This window comes from Gopherus evgoodei, unplaced genomic scaffold (assembly GCF_007399415.2).
Source record: "Gopherus evgoodei ecotype Sinaloan lineage unplaced genomic scaffold, rGopEvg1_v1.p scaffold_88_arrow_ctg1, whole genome shotgun sequence".
NCBI lineage: Eukaryota > Metazoa > Chordata > Testudines > Testudinidae > Gopherus > Gopherus evgoodei.
The window spans coordinates 228,210-243,486 of NW_022060109.1; the positions used below are offsets into that span (position 1 = coordinate 228,210).

The 15,277-nt window shown below is 58.0% G+C and overlaps 2 protein-coding genes across 2 annotated transcripts; both read right to left on the minus strand.

The window, feature by feature from the left end:
- Window positions 1–5,752: 5,752 nt before the first annotated feature.
- LOC115644097 (diamine acetyltransferase 2-like) lies at window positions 5,753–9,366 on the minus strand. Its single transcript, XM_030548199.1, has 7 exons — window positions 9,074–9,366; window positions 8,324–8,375; window positions 8,018–8,101; window positions 7,354–7,455; window positions 6,965–7,005; window positions 6,154–6,356; window positions 5,753–6,001 (listed from the first exon to the last, which is right to left on the minus strand). The coding sequence occupies exons 1-6, from the start codon at window positions 9,134–9,136 to the stop codon at window positions 6,177–6,179; spliced, it is 522 nt and encodes a 173-aa protein (XP_030404059.1). The 5' UTR covers window positions 9,137–9,366; the 3' UTR covers window positions 5,753–6,001; window positions 6,154–6,176.
- Window positions 9,367–11,438: 2,072 nt separating this feature from the next.
- LOC115644098 (diamine acetyltransferase 2-like) lies at window positions 11,439–14,255 on the minus strand. Its single transcript, XM_030548200.1, has 6 exons — window positions 14,193–14,255; window positions 13,796–13,847; window positions 13,039–13,120; window positions 12,227–12,369; window positions 11,841–11,881; window positions 11,439–11,615 (listed from the first exon to the last, which is right to left on the minus strand). The coding sequence occupies exons 1-6, from the start codon at window positions 14,253–14,255 to the stop codon at window positions 11,439–11,441; spliced, it is 558 nt and encodes a 185-aa protein (XP_030404060.1).
- Between the last annotated feature and the right edge of the window lie 1,022 nt (window positions 14,256–15,277).

The window sequence follows — 15,277 nt, forward strand, 5'->3', positions numbered from 1 at the left end:
CTTGGATCAAAAACTGGATAAAAGATAGGGAACAACGGGTAGGAATAACCGGTTAATTTTCAGAATGGAGAGCGGTAAACCGGAGGGTCCCTCAAGCATCGATACTGGGACTGTGCTGGCTGGAGTATGGAACAGCTTCTGTACGAGGAGAGATTAAAAAGACAGGACTGTTTAGCTTGGAAAAGAGGACTGCTGGGAAGGAGATGATAGAGGTCTATCAAATCATACGTGGTGTGGAGAAGGTATATTTATTTCCCCTTTCACATAACCCGAGGACCGGGAGGACACCTGCTCAGGTGAGTAAGCAGCAGCTTTAAAACCAAACCAAAGGATGTTGTGAAGGCCAAAAGGATAACAGGGTTAGAAAAAGAATTAGATACGTTCCTGGAGGATAGGTCCATCATGTTAGCCAAGATGGTCGGGGGGACAACCCCATGCTCCGGGTGGCCCCGAACCTCTGGGATTGGACAACGGCAACTTTCCAATGGCCCAGCCTCTGTTCGGTTCCTTCCCTTGGAAGCACCTGGCACCGGCCCTCGTTGGAAGAGAGGACACTGGGCTAGGCGGACCGTTGGTCTGACCCACTATGGCCATTGTGATCTACCAGTCAAACCATTTTAGAGCCGTCAACCCCTTCCATGGTAGAACCCTTTACAGAGGCTAACGAAGGGATCTTCAACCCAGCCTCTTCCCTATAGCTGGACATCCATTTCCACCTTGCTAACAGGACTCTGATCTGCCCACAATCCAGTCTCCTCCCATCATGGGTTTGTTGGGTTTTTTTGAGGGGGAGGGATTCAGCTTTTTGTCCAAATCTGTTTCTTGTCCCCATTCAGGGTGTGAATTTCCCATTGACCTTCCACACCAGTTCCCAACCCGTTCCAAAGTGAACCCCCCAAAACAATCTATTGAAATCACACATCGGAGCTAGTTTCTCTTCACTATTGAACAGAAAGACGGAAATCACACCCCTGGTTGCGGGGCCGAGTGGCCACGTCTTTTGACCACGAAGATGAGAGAGCCGTAACGACAGCTGCTGCCACCAGCAAAATCAATGCCAGCATCATCTCAGGCGGATCTTCACCACCTGCAAGAGGATAAAGAGGGATAGAACCAGACACAGTGGAGTCTTGGATCCACAGACCTCATTATGGCCCGAGGCTCAGAAGGAGCAATTAAGCCCCTTTAAGGTGTGAGAGAGCAATAGAACGTGTGGGAGGGATGACTGCCCAAGGCAGTCTGCTGCTTGGAGATTGCCTTGGCGATTGCTGCAGCCTGTAATCAGAGGAAGCCAGGAGAAGGAATTTAATACCTAGCTCTTTTCATCTGTAGCTCTCCAGGTGCTTTAGAGAAGGTCAATATCATCTCCATTTTGCAGATGGGGAAATGGAGGCACGTAAAGGGACTTGGAAGATCTGGGTGACCTTTCACGTGTCCCCGTTCAGTGCTCTATTCACTAGCCCACACTGCCTTTTGGACACTCCAGGCCTGAAAGCCAGAGCACCGGTTGCTCTTTCTGCGTTCAGGGAAGCAGAACTTCGTAGATGGTTATAAACAAGGGTACACCTGACTCATGTCACCTCTGTCTCCTCATAGAGGCAGCCCTGCGAGGCCCAGAATATCTGCTAGCCACTGCAGCCAGTAGCAGATTCTCAGCTGAATGCCCAAAGGAACCATTGTGACCTCAGACATGATAACTTAGTCTGCCAAAATTCACCCACCAGGCACTTCAGCCAGATCTAGGAGAGCTAGTTGAAACCTCAGAAGTGTGTTTGAGAAATCCCAATATTTATATAGGACTGGAAAGGTCTCTTGGGTCATCCAGTCCAGGCGATGGCAGCATGGTCATCAATTTATCAAGCTCCATCTGAAGTCTCGTTAGGTTCCCCCTGCTTTCCTTGTTACTTCTATTAGGAGTTATTCTAGTACACCCACTCGGATTGTTGGAAACCTTCCAACTTAAGTTTATTCATGGATGTATTAGAGGACTGGGCCAAAAGAAACCTGATGAGATTCAACAAGGACAAGTGCAGAGTCCTGCACTTAGGACGGAAGAATCCCAGGCACTGCTACAGACTAGGGACCGAGTGACTAGGCAGCAGTTCTGCAGAAAAGGACCTAGGGGTTAACAGTGGATGAGAAGCTGGATCTGAGTCAGCAGTGGGCCCTTGTTGCCGAGAAGGCTAACGGCATTTTGGGCTGTATAAGTAGGGGCATGGCCAGCAGATCGAGGGACGTGATCATTCCCCTCTATTCGACATTGGTGAGGTCTCATCTGGATACTGTGTCCAGTTTTGGGCCCCAGACTACAAGAAGGATGTGGAAAAATTGGAGAGAGTCCAGCGGAGGGCAACAAAAATGATTAGGGGGCTGGAGCACATGACTTATGAGGAGAGGCTGAGGGAACTGGGATTGTTTAGTCTGCAGAAGAGAAGAGTGAGGGGGGATTTGATAGCTGCCTTCAGCTACCTGAAAGGAGGTTCCAAAGAGGAAGGATCTAGACTGTTCTCAGTGGTAGCAGATGACAGAACAAGGAGTAATGGTCTCAAGTTGCAGTGAGGGAGGTTTAGGTTGGATATTAGGAAAAACTTTTTCACTCAAAGGGTGGTGAAGCAGTGGAATGGGTTCCCTAGGGAGGTGGTGGAATCTCCTTCCTTAGAGGTTTTTAAGGTCAGGCTTGACAAAGCCCTGGCTGGGATGATTGTGTTGGGAATTGGTCCTGCTTTGAGCAGGGGATTGGACTAGATCCCTCCTGAGGTCCCTTCCAACCCTGATATTCTATGATTCTGTGATGTTTTTGTTCCATTTTGGAACAAAAATGGAGAAGTTTTAAAGTTCCCCCGCAACACACAATGCCCAACATTTTTGTACTGGATCCTTGATTTTATAACACCACCCACCGCCAGACACAAAAAATGTTCTGTTCTACTAAGGTAGAAATGGAACGTTTTGACCTTAATTGGACCCTCCTTGTGGGCTTATGTTGGAAGATGCCGTGGGAAACACATTGCATCTTAACAGGACTTGGAGAGATGTTCTGTTGGATGACTAAAGTGAGAGCTTTCGTCACAACTGGTCACACTTTCCGATGGCCACTTTGAGGATCCCAAGTGCTGGGAGAATTCACCCTGATTCGGTCCTTAGTATCAGCCAAGATGGCCACTATCCTTGAGGTCATGACACCTGTTAACTAACCCACGCAGAAGTTGTGATTCCTTGCCTGAAAGAACCCGGTGTTATAAAGCTATGGCGGACAGGGAACAAGAGAGGGTCCTTGGGAAATGTGGAGAGGCGTGCATGCGCCCCAGGATGTGTGGGAAGACAGAGGTCCACTGCTTGGGATCATAGATTAGGGTTGGAAGAGACCTCAGGACGCCATCTAGTCCCACCCCCTGCTCAAAGCAGGACCAATCCCCAACTAAATCATCCCAGCCAGGGCTTTGTCAAGCCAGGCCTTAAACACCTCTAAGGATGGAGACTCCACCACCTCCCTAGGGAACCCATTCCAGGATCACAACCCCTGCGGAGCCGCCCTGCACTTGCCCAGCTCGATGGCTGGAGGTTTCACCGTCCAGGAGTACGAGGAAGAGATTCTATGGCCTACAATGGTCTGAGATGATTTACAGAGTTTTGCAGGCACAGTGGAAACTTTCCACAGGTGAAGTTTGTAGCTGAAACGAACCGCTCTGAGGAGCTAGCAGCTTCTCCCTGGAAGCTCAAAAAAATAATAATCAGAAGGCAAGTACCCCCGCCTCCAGTCTGTCAGCACTTCAGGATTTGGGGCCCTTGACTCACACTCTTCATACAGAAGGGCTGCTTCTGGAATGCAGTGAGGCTTGGAAAGATTGTCTGCTTGGAATGCCACCGCTGGGTCCCCATCTGCGTAGGTAGGGGGGAAAAATATATATACAGCAGTTGTGCCAGCCTCTAGCACCTTGCTGCTGTGCTCCTCTATAGGCTCTGCTCTTCTCTATGCGTCCTTCTCTGTGGGCAATTCACCTCTCTGTAGGCTCTTCTCTGTAGGTTCTTCTCTATGGGCGCTTCACCTCTCTATGGGTCCTTCTGTATGGGCTTTTCACTGTAGGCTCTTCTCTTCTCTATAGGTTCTTCTCTGTGTGCTCTTCACCTCTCTATAGGCTCTTCTCCATAGGTCCTTCTCTATGGTCCTTCTGTATGGGCTGTTCTCTATAGGCTCTTCACCTCTCTATAGGTTCTTCTCTATGGGCGCTTCACCTCTCTATGGGTCCTTCTGTATGGGCTTTTCTCTGTAGGCTCTTCTCTTCTCTATAGGTTCTTCTCTGTGTGCTCTTCACCACTCTATAGGCTCTTCACCTCTCTATAGGCTCTTCTCCATAGGTCCTTCTCTATGGTCCTTCTGTATGGGCTGTTCTCTATAGGCTCTTCACCTCTCTATAGGTTCTCTATGGGCGCTTCACCTCTCTATGGGTCCTTCTGTATGGGCTTTTCTCTGTAGGCTCTTCTCTTCTCTATAGGTTCTTCTCTGTGTGCTCTTCACCACTCTATAGGCTCTTCACCTCTCTATAGGCTCTTCTCCATAGGTCCTTCTGTATGGGCTTTTCTCTATAGGCTCTTCTCTTCTCTACAGGTTCTTCTCTGTAGGCCCTTCACCTCTCTATAGGCTCTTCTCTATAGGTTCTTCTCTATGTGCTCTTCACCACTCCATAGGCTCTTCTTTTATCTATAGGCTCTTCTCTATGGGTCCTTCTCTATAGGCTCTTTTCTCTATAGGTTCTTCACCTCTCTATGGGCTCTTCTCTCTATAGCTTCTTCTCTTTTCTATGGGTTCTTCTCTATAGGCTCTTCTCTCTATGGGTTCTTCTCCAGTGCCCCTCCCCCCTTAGATGTATACATTCTAAGGTCACAATCTGTGGTCATGTAGGGGCCGCGGGACTTCCCTGGGGTTCCCGCCTGGTTGATCCCGGGAGTAGCCGAGCTCCATCCCGCAGGCCATTAAGCAACCAGGCCCCAGAGTGGACACCTGATTGTCCTCTCCTGGAGAAAGAAGGGTGTGCCTTGCAGGGGCTTGTTTTGCTAGGGTTTTATTTCATAAATACATTGGTAGATTTCTAGATTCCAAGGTCAGGACAGATGATTGTGATCTCCGCGGACAGACCTCCTGGAAGGAGGGTCGAGTGGTTAGAAGGGGGAGGGGGGCTGGGAGCCAGGACTCCTGGGTTCTCTCTCTGGCTCTGGGAGGGGAGCAGGGGCTGGTGGGTTAGAGCAGGGGGGGCTGGGAGCCAGGACTCCTGGGTTCTCTCCCTGGCTCGGGGAGGGGAGCAGGGGCTGGTGGGTTAGAGCAGGGGGGGCTGGGAGCCAGGACTCCTGGGTTCTATCCCCAGCTTCCTTAGGAGCCACTGGCCCAGAGCCATAAAGCACGGTCCTCGTTCTGCAGATCTGAAGTCGGCCCCAGGCCCTGAACATAAGGACTGCCTAGATCCGCCCCCCGCCCCGACCGAGGTAGCCAAGCCCACAGAGCGATGATTTGGACACTGTGTGTCATACTCCCTCTACTGCAACCTCCCCATGGGCGATTCCCCTACTGTCCAATGGATATTTCAGCACAGGGGAGTTGCACTCACTCGCTCCCTACTCCTGCACTGGGAAACTGCCATGTCACCCCATAACCTGCAGCTTCCCATCTCCCCCCTGCCCATTGCTAGCTGAGTCTGCCCCCACCCCCAGTTCCCACCCTGCCATTCTTGAAGGAAAGTGATTTGGACACAGACAAATATTTGTTCCCCATGGTTTTATTCTAGAGGCTGGGGCTTGCTGGGAGACAGGATCCCAGTGGATCTAGAGACCTCCCCGCAGCTGGGGGGCTTGGCCCTCCCACCATCCTCATTCCCACAGCTTTGCCTGACCCTGAAACCGCCCCCCAAGAAATCGATCAGCAGAAAGGCATTTTACAGGAGCATCTATGAAGGTTTCCAGCAGAGGAGTGGGATCCCAGACTCCTGGGTTCTCTCCCCGGCTCTGGGAGGGGAGTGGGGGCTGGTGGGTTAGAGCAGGGGGGGCTGGGAGCCAGGACTCCTGGGTTCTCTCCCCGGCTCTGGGAGGGGAGTGGGGGCTGATGGGTCAGAGCAGGGGGGGCTGGGAGCCAGGACTCCTGGTTTCTCTCTCCGGCTCTGGGAGGGGAGTGGGGGCCGGTGGCCACGTCACTGTCCCAGCTGCCCCCGCGCTAGCTGCTTCAGGGCATCTCCTTCGAGGTGGAAGAAGTGCCAGCCCTCGGCGGCCGTGAGGTCCACCGCCCCGTGGCCCTGGTAGAAGTCGATGGCCGCTCGATTCCAGTCCAGCACCACAAACTTCATCTGGGAGCATCTGTTCTCCACGCCGATCTGAGAAGGATCAATAGTGGGGGCTGGGAGCCAGGACTCCTGGGTTCTCTCCCCGGCTCTGGGAGGGGAGTGGGGGCTGGTGGGTTGGAGCAGGGGTGCTGGGAGTCAGGACTCCTGGGTTCTCTCCTCGGTGCTGGGAGGGGAGTGGGGGCTGGAGGGTTAGAGCAGGAGGGGCTGGGAGCCAGGGCTCCTGGGTTCTCTCCCCGGCTCTGGGAGGGGAGTGGGGGCTGGTGGTTAGAGCAGGGGGGGCTGGGAGCCATGGCTCCTGGGTTCTCTCCCCTGCTCTGGGAGGGGAGTGGGGCCTAGTGGTTATAGCAGGGGAGGCTGGGAGCCAGGGCTCCTGGGTTCTCTCCCCGGCTCTGGGAGGGGAGTGGGGGCTGGTGGTTAGAGCAGGGGGGCTGGGAGCCAGGACTCCTGGGTTCTCTCCCCTGCTCTGGGAGGGGAGTGGGGCCTAGTGGTTATAGCAGGGGAGGCTGGGAGCCAAGCCATTGCCTCAGTTTCCCCCATGGTATAAGTGGGAACAATGATACCCCTAGAGGGCAGCCTTGCAATCTGAGATCAAGTAAAGGAAGGGGCCAGAAAGGGGAAAGGGACCAAAATCCTGTTACCTCTGCAATTTTACTCATAAGCTTCTTGCCAATGCCTTTACCTGCGTGGGGAGAGAAATGAGTAAGTTAACAGCAAGGTCTAGTGGTTAGAGCAGGGGGGGCTGGGAGCCAGGACTCCTGGGTTCTCTCCCCGGCTCTGGGAGGCGAGTGGGGGCTGGTGGTTAGAGCAGGGGGGGCGGGGAGCCAGGACTCCTGGGTTCTCTCCCCGGCTCTGGGAGGGGAGTAGGGGCTGGTGGTTAGAGCAGGGGGGGCTGGGAGCCAGGACTCCTGGGTTCTGCTCCACTTTTCCGCGTCCTAGCACTTCCCCTGGGGTGACTGCCTTCCAGGCATCGCAGGGGCTGTCTCTGGTGGGGACCCCAAAATTATCCCGTTCTCCCCCCGTTCCCTACCTCTGAACTCAGGCATGACGTACAGGTCTTCCATGTAGATGTTCCTGCCTTTCCAGGTACTGTAGGTGAAGAAATAGAGGCCGTACCCCACGACGGTGTGTCCTGGGGTGGGGAACAAAATCCAACAGCTGCCCCCATCTCAGCCCCCTCCCAAATTCCTGGTACTCTCCCAGCCACCCTGAACTCTCCCTCTAGCCTCCGAGAAATCCCTTCTCCACCCGGCCCCCAATTCCCCACGTCCGAGCCCCCCAAATTCCCTTCCCTGCTCTCAGCCCCCCATTCTCCATCCCCAAAGCTCCCCAGGCACCCCCAAGTCTATCCCCTGCTGTGGGGGCTGGTGGATCAGAGCAGGGGGGGCTGGGAGCCAGGACTCTTGGGTTCCCTTCCCGGCTCTGGGAGGGGAGTGGGGGCTGGTGGTTAGAGCAGGGGGGGCTGGGAGCCAGGACTCCTGGGTTCTCTCCCTGGCTATAAATGTATCAGGGAAAAGTGAGATTGTGGGGGGCTGGGTTCCCCCAATCTGCCCCGGGGCTGAGCTGGGGTGGGGCTGTGCTGGCTTCGGCCTCTTGGGGTCCCCCAAATTATGACTGTGATGGGATTCTGGACCCCACGGGTGTCCGGGGGGGTACCCCCTCGGGCGTTGCTGGCGGGGGAGGGTGGGCATTACCGTCTCGACTCCGGTGCTCGGGTGGGACCTCCGCCACCAGACATCTGTAGAAAGGGTCGTTGGCGAAACCGTCTTCCCGGAGCACTGGGGAAGGATATTGGGGGGCGGGGGGAGTCATGAGGGGAAGGGGAGGAGAGAGAACCCCATTGTCACTCACAGGCAAGACCCCCCAGCTCCCTGAACCCCCCCTCCCAAACTGGGGCACCATCAAAGCCCACTCGCTCTCCCCTCCTCCTGCCCCAGAAGAGGGGGTGCATGCCCAGGTCCCCAGGGGAGAGGGAGATATCGGGCAGGGGAAGGGCTCACCTTGGTCGCTGATTTCTACCTGGTCCGGGAGCTTCTCAAACTCTGCCAGCTCCTGGGGGGCAGAAAGGGAACCCCCTGGATCAGCCCCCCCCAATCTCCCCCCAAGTCCCCTCTCCGTCCCTGCCCCACCATTCCTCTCCCAGCCCCCAGACCCTCCCTCCAGCCTCCAAGAAATCTCTTCTCCACCCAGCGCTCTCGTTTCTCCCCAGCCCCAATTCCCCACCTCCTAGACCTCCCATTTCTACCCAGCCCCCCAAATTCCCTTCCCTCTGCCCAGCCCCCCATTCTGCACACGCAAAGCCCCCCCACAGGCCCCCCTTCTATCCCCAGCTCCAGGAGGGGAGTGGGGGCTGGTGGTTAGAGCAGGGGGGCTGAGAGCCAGGACTCCTGGGTTCTCTCCCCGGCTCTGGGAGGGGAGTGGGGGCTGATGGGTTAGAGCAGGGGGGGCTGGGAGCCAGGACTCCTGGGTTCTCTCCCTGGCTCTGGGAGGGGAGTGGGGGCTGGTGGGTTAGAGCAGGGGGGGCTGGGAGCCAGGACTCCTGGGTTCTCTCCCCGGCTCTGGGAGGGGAGTGGGGGCTGGTGGGTTGGGGCTGGGAGCCAGGACTCCTGGGTTCTCTTCCTGGCTTTCGGAGGGGAGTGGGGGCTGGTGGTTAGAGCAGGGGGGCTGGGAGCCAGGACTCCTGGGTTCTCTCCCCGGCTCTGGGAGGGAAGTGGGGGCTGGGAGCCAGGACGCCTGGGTTCTCTCCTTACCTTTATCATCCGCACGACCTCCGCGCAGTCTTCAGCCCTGCAGGGCCGGAGCACACACTCCATTCCCCGTCCCGCGCCGATCGCCTGGGTTCAAAGTCAGGGCGGGAGGGAGCAGTACCCCGCCTCACCTACGGCTCAGCGGGGGGAGCCGCCGACTGCAGAGAATTTATTGTATTTCCCAGCATGCACTTGGATCTGCCCCACACCCTATGCCCCGTCCTACTTTCCATGGGGCACAATCCCCCCGTGAATGAGGCCCTACCTCCCGCTTTCAACACGGAAATAGCTAATGGAACCCAGGAGTCCTGGCTCCCAGCCCCCCTGCTCTAACCCACCAGCCCCCACTCCCCTCCCAGAGCCGGGGAGAGAACCCAGGAGTCCTGGCTCCCAGCCCCCCTGCTCTGACCCACCAGCCCCCACTCCCCTCCCAGAGCCGGGGAGAGAACCCAGGAGTCCTGGCTCCCAGCCCCCCTGCTCTGACCCACCAGCCCCCACTCCCCCCCCAGAGCCGGGGAGAGAACCCAGGAGTCCTGGCTCCCAGCCCCCCTGCTCTAACCCACCAGCCCCCACTCCCCTCCCAGAGCCGGGGAGAGAACCCAGGAGTCCTGGCTCCCAGCCCCCCTGCTCTGACCCACCAGCCCCCACTCCCCCCCCAGAGCCGGGGAGAGAACCCAGGAGTCCTGGCTCCCAGCCCCCCTGCTCTGACCCACCAGCCCCCACTCCCCTCCCACAGCTGGGGAGAGAACCCAGGAGTCCTGGCTCTCAGCCCCCCCCTGCTCTGACCCACCAGGCCCCACTCCCCTCCCAGAGCCAGGGAGAGAACCCAGGAGTCCTGGCTCCCAGATCCCCTGCTCTGACCCACCAGCCTCCACTCCCCTCCCAGAGCCAGGGAGAGAACCCAGGAGTCCTGGCTCCCAGACCCCCTGCTCTGACCACCAGCCCCCACTCCCCCACCTCCTAAAGTGGCCCTGGAGGGGTGGAAAGACAACCCCCCCACCCCGAGGCACAGAGTCATGCACAAGCTAGTTGACACTGTTGTTTCTTGACATGGTGTCACGGCGTCCCCGGGCGATGCTCTGGAACTGCTCCCCACCAAGCCGGGCAGGACTTTGGGGAGCCTCCTCTCCCTCGGAGCAGACTTGTTCAGGGCAAGAAGCTCACACGGCTTCACCTCCTGGGTCTCTCCTCGGAGCATTCAGCATCCTCTGCCCCTCCGTGCGCTTCCCACAGTGAGTCACCCCAGTGGGGTCCTGGGGAAGCCACCGGGTTCTGCACCCCCACTTTGCAGTCAGACGTGACTCTCAGCCAGCCAGTAAAACAGAGGTTTATTCAATGACAGGAACAGGGTCTAAAACAGAGCTTGTAGGTACAGAGAACCGGACCCCTCGGCTGGGTCCATTCTGGGGGGCAGTGAGCCAGACCCCCCACATCTGCCCTCCACCCTTGACCCCAGCCAGCTCCAGACGAACAACCCCTCCCAGCCCCTCCTCTCTCCTCAGCCCCTTTCCCGGGCCAGGAGGTCACCTGATCCCTTTGTCTCCAACACCTTCAGCTGGCACCTTTGCAGGGGGGGGGCCCAGGCCATCAGCTGCTAGGAGACAGAGTGCCAGGCATTTAGGTGCACTGGCCCTTTGCTCTGCCAGATACTTAAGAACTGCCATGGGGACACTGAGGCACCAACACAGTATTCAGAGAAAACATTAAGAACTTTCCCAGTTCATCACACATGGGTCCCGCGCGGCACGGGGTCCCTGCCCCAAGGAGCCTCCCAGTGGCAGGTCATGCCCTGTGGCACCCCCCAGGGGGCGTTGTCTCTCGCCAGCACGTCGAGCTGCATCCGGATCTGGGCCAGATTCCAGGTGGTGGCAGGATTGAACCTGCAGGACTCCTGGGTTCTCTCCCCAGCTCTGGGAGGGGAGTGGGGGCTGGTGGGTTAGAGCAGGGGGGCTGGGAGCCAGGACTCCTGGGTTCTCTCCCTGGCTCTGGGAGGGGAGTGGGGGCTGGTGGGTTAGAGCAGAGGGCGCTGGGAGCCAGGACTCCTGGGTTCTCTCCCTGGCTCTGGGAGGGGAGTGGGGGCTGGTGGTTAGAGCAGGGGGGCTGGGAGCCAGGACTCCTGGGTTCTCTCCCCAGCTCTGGGAGGGGAGTGGGGGCTGGTGGTTAGAGTGGGAGGGTGGGGGTTGGGAGCCAGGACTCCTGGGTTTGCTCTCCAGCTCTGGGAGGGGAGTGGGGGCTGGTGGTTAGAGCACAGGGGCTGGGGGCCAGGACTCCTGGGTTTTCTCCCCGGCTCTGGGAGGGGAGTGGGAGGGTGGGGGCTGGGAGCCAGGACTCCTGGGTTAACTCCCCAGCTGCCTCCTGGCAGCAGCTCTTATTGTGTCGCCTGCTGTGCCATCTCCTGCACGGCCTGCCCCTCGATGTGCCAGATGACCCAGTTGTCCCTCGCCGTCACATCCACAGCCCCCAATTTCTCGTACAGCGCCGTGGCCGGATGGTTCCAGTTGGCCGACATGAATCTGAACTGTTTGCAGCCGTGGGCAAGCATGAGCTGCGGGAGGGACAGAGGGGCAGAGCTGTTTTACTGACTCACTCATCAGTGTGGGACCAGCAGTGTCCTATCTGCTCCTGTGCCAGAAGGCAAGGCTTGGCACCAGAGGAGTTACCTAGGGGGTCTCGCCCCATAAACTCTGACAGAGCAATAGGCCCATTGACCCCAGATCTGGCCCACACCGACCAGGAAGGGAGAGAGACTGATTTTCGGAGCTAATCTCACCTTGGCCACTTGGCTCAGTAAACTGGTGCCAATTCCTTTGCCTGCGGAGAAGAACATAAATCAATATGGAACTACCAACTTTACTCTCACCCAGCGCTGAGATGCAGCCACCTCTGGGGCAGGGGGGCTGCTTACCCAAGGACCTCTCGCCCGGCGCTGACATGCGGCCACCTCTGGGGTGGGGCAGCTGGTTACCCAGGGACCCCTCGCCCGGCACACATGATATGTGAGTTCAAACCCTGACCCTGTGGGTCTTGCATAAAATCACGTGTCTTAATATTGTTTCCATGAAAGGCAGGACAGTCTAACGATAGTGTCATGTCTGGGGAGAGCACCCCCTTCTGAGCCCTCCCTGCCCCACAGAGCCCCCTAGCGTGGCCCTCTACCTCTAAACTCCGGCATGACGTACAGATCCTCCCCAAAAATGATCCGCCCTGTCCAGGTGCAGTATCTGAAGTAATGGAACTGGTACCCGACGATGGTGTGCCCTGGAGAAACCAGTGTCAAAGGCAGAGAGAAGGGCACATCAGGCAGTGAAGATTCAGCCCCATATATGGCTTGTTACACGGTCACCTCTGGGGCGGGGCGGCCGGTTACCCAGGGACCCCTCGCCCGGCGCTGAGATGCGCCCACCTCTGGGGCGGGGCGGCTGGTTACCCAAGGACCCCTTGCCCGGTGCTGAGATGCAGCCACCTTTGGGGCAGGGTGGCCGGTTACCCAGGGACCCCTCGCTCAGTGCTGAGATGCGCCCACCTTTGGGGCAGGGTGGCCGGTTACCCAGGGACCCCTCGCCCGGCGCTGAGATGCGGCCACCTCTGGGGCGGGGCGGCTGGTTACCCAAGGACTCCTTGCCCGGTGCTGAGATGCGCCCATCTCTGGGGCAGGGCGGCCGGTAACCCAGGGACCCCTGACCCGGCGCTGAGATGCAGCCACCTCTGGGTTTGTGTGACTGGTAATCCAGGGACCCCTCGCCTGGTGCTGAGATGCAGCCACCTCTGGGGTGGGGTGGCCGGTTACACAGGGACCCCTCAGCCACCTCTGGGGTGTGGAGTCCAACACCGCACTCTGTGCAGAACAACGCCCCCTGCTGAGCGCCTCCCACATCTCCCTGCGGGCACGTGAGTCTCCCATCCAGACATTGCCCAACCCCTTCCTGCTTAGCTCCCCCCCCGCCCCCCCAAATTCCCATGTGTCACCGTCTTTGCTCCTCTGGTCAGGGGGAACTTCGGCTACCAGGCAGCCAAACTTGGGGTCCGTCCCGAAGCCGTCTTCCCTCAGCGCTGCAGGCAGAGAGAATAAACAGAACAGGCGGGGCTGGGAGCCAGGACTCCTGGGTTCTCTCGCTGGCTCTGGGAGGGGAGTGGGGGCTGGTGGGTTAGAGCAGGGGGGCTGGGAGCCAGGACTCCTGGGTTCTCTCCCCGGCTCTGGGAGGGGAGTGGGGGCTGGTGGGTCAGAGCAGGGGGGCTGGGAGCCAGGACTCCTGGGTTCTCTCCCTGGCTCTGGGAGGGGAGTGGGGGCTGGTGGGTCAGAGCAAGGGGGGCTGGGAGCCAGGACTCCTGGGTTCTCTCCCTGGCTCTGGGAGGGGTGTGGGGGCTGGTGGGTCAGAGCAGGGGGGGCTGGGAGCCAGGACTCCTGGGTTCTCTCCCCAGCTCTGGGAGGGGAGTGGGGACTGGTGGGTTAGAGCAGGGGGGGCTGGGAGCCAGGACTCCTGGGTTCTCTGCCCGGCTCTGGGAGGGGAGTGGGGGCTGGTGGTCAGAGCTGGGGAGGGACTGGGAGCCAGGACTCCTGGGTTCTCTCCCCGGAGCTGGGAGGGGAGGGGAGGGGAGGGGAGGGGGGGGTTAGAGCAGGGGGAGGCTGGAATTTGGACAAGAAGTGGGGTGAAGAAACTCAGAGCTGCCCCCCAACACTGAAATCCAGCCCTGAACATTGCTCATGGTAGAGCCCCAGTAACTTACCTTCGGGGGTAGTTTTGACCTGATCCAAAGCCTTGTGAAATGTTGCCCCTTCCTGTTTAGAAATGACAGACCCCTGTATAACCAGCTGCCCTGCTGCAGAGGTGGCTGCATCTCAGCCCCGGGTGAGGGGTCCCTGTATAACCAGCCCCCCCCCAGTAGTTGCTGCATCTCATCGTCGCTTGTTAACATGCCCACAGCTTTGCTTCCCTGGGAATAGGGAACTTTCCAGCTGAATCCAGGGCTCCTGGTTTCTACCCTGGCTTAGGGAGGAGGCATTAGCGATCAGAGGAGGGGGAGGCTGGGAGCCAGGACTCCTGGGTTCTATCACCACCATTGCTACCACCCCTGGGCAGTTCCATTCCCTCGGGGTGCGATTACGCTTCCCTCCGCTGCTCACCCGAATCAGCCGCATGACATCCTTGAGGTCCCTCAGAGCCCAGGGTCGGACGACGTAGCTCATGGCTGCAGGCCTCTCTTCTTCTCTCTCTCCCTTCTCAGCTTTGGACTCCTGCCCTTTGGGTCAGATATCCAGGAGGAGGAGGAGTCCTGGCCCCTCCGAGAGCCCTCGGTGGCTGTGGTTCCCTATGGAGCCAGGAGGGGGCGCCAAGTAGGAGGTAACCCCACAGCTAACACCAGCCAGACAGGATCCCACCGCTGGCACCAATCAGACTCAAAGGCACATTAGCCACGGCCCCTCTCCCTCTAAGCCAGCAAGGCAGGGTAGCCATGTAAAAGGGGCCAGTGTCCCCAGCTCCAGGCACTCCTGGCCTGGAGACCAGAGTGCATCCGTGGGGACAGGGTGTGACGAGAGCAGGGAACTGAGCCCTCAGGGCAAAGATGGGGGTGCCCAGGAGAAGCTGGGTGCTGTACCAGTGGGGGAGGATGGATCCAGTAAGAGAGAGAGGGAGAGGTGTACTGGGAGGGATGGATAGAGGGGTGTGTGTATGGATGGACAGATGGATAGATAGGCGAGTGGCATGTATGGGGATGGATAGGTAGGTAGGAGGAGGGATGGATGGATGGATGGATACATGGATGGATGGAGGGATGGACAGAAAGAGGTATGTGGATTTGGATGGACGGATAGGTAGAAGTGAGTGGATGGGTAGATGGGTGGATGGAAAGATGGATAGAGATGCCTGGGGTTCGATGGACAGATTGAAGGCTGTACGGATGGATGAACGTGTGGGTGGATGAATGGATGGATGTACGGATGGATGGGTGGATAGCTGTGTATGGGGATGGATGGATGAATAGAGGGGGTGTATTGGATGGATGGATGGTTAGATGGATGGCTGTGTATGGGGATGGATGGATGGATAGATGGTGTGTATGGAGATGGATGGATGGATGGATGAATGAATGGATGTACGGATGGATGGGTGGATAGCTGTGTATGGGGATGGATGGATGGATAGAGGGGGTGTATGGGGTGGTTAGATGGATCGGCGGATGGATGGATAGATGGTGTGTATGGGGATG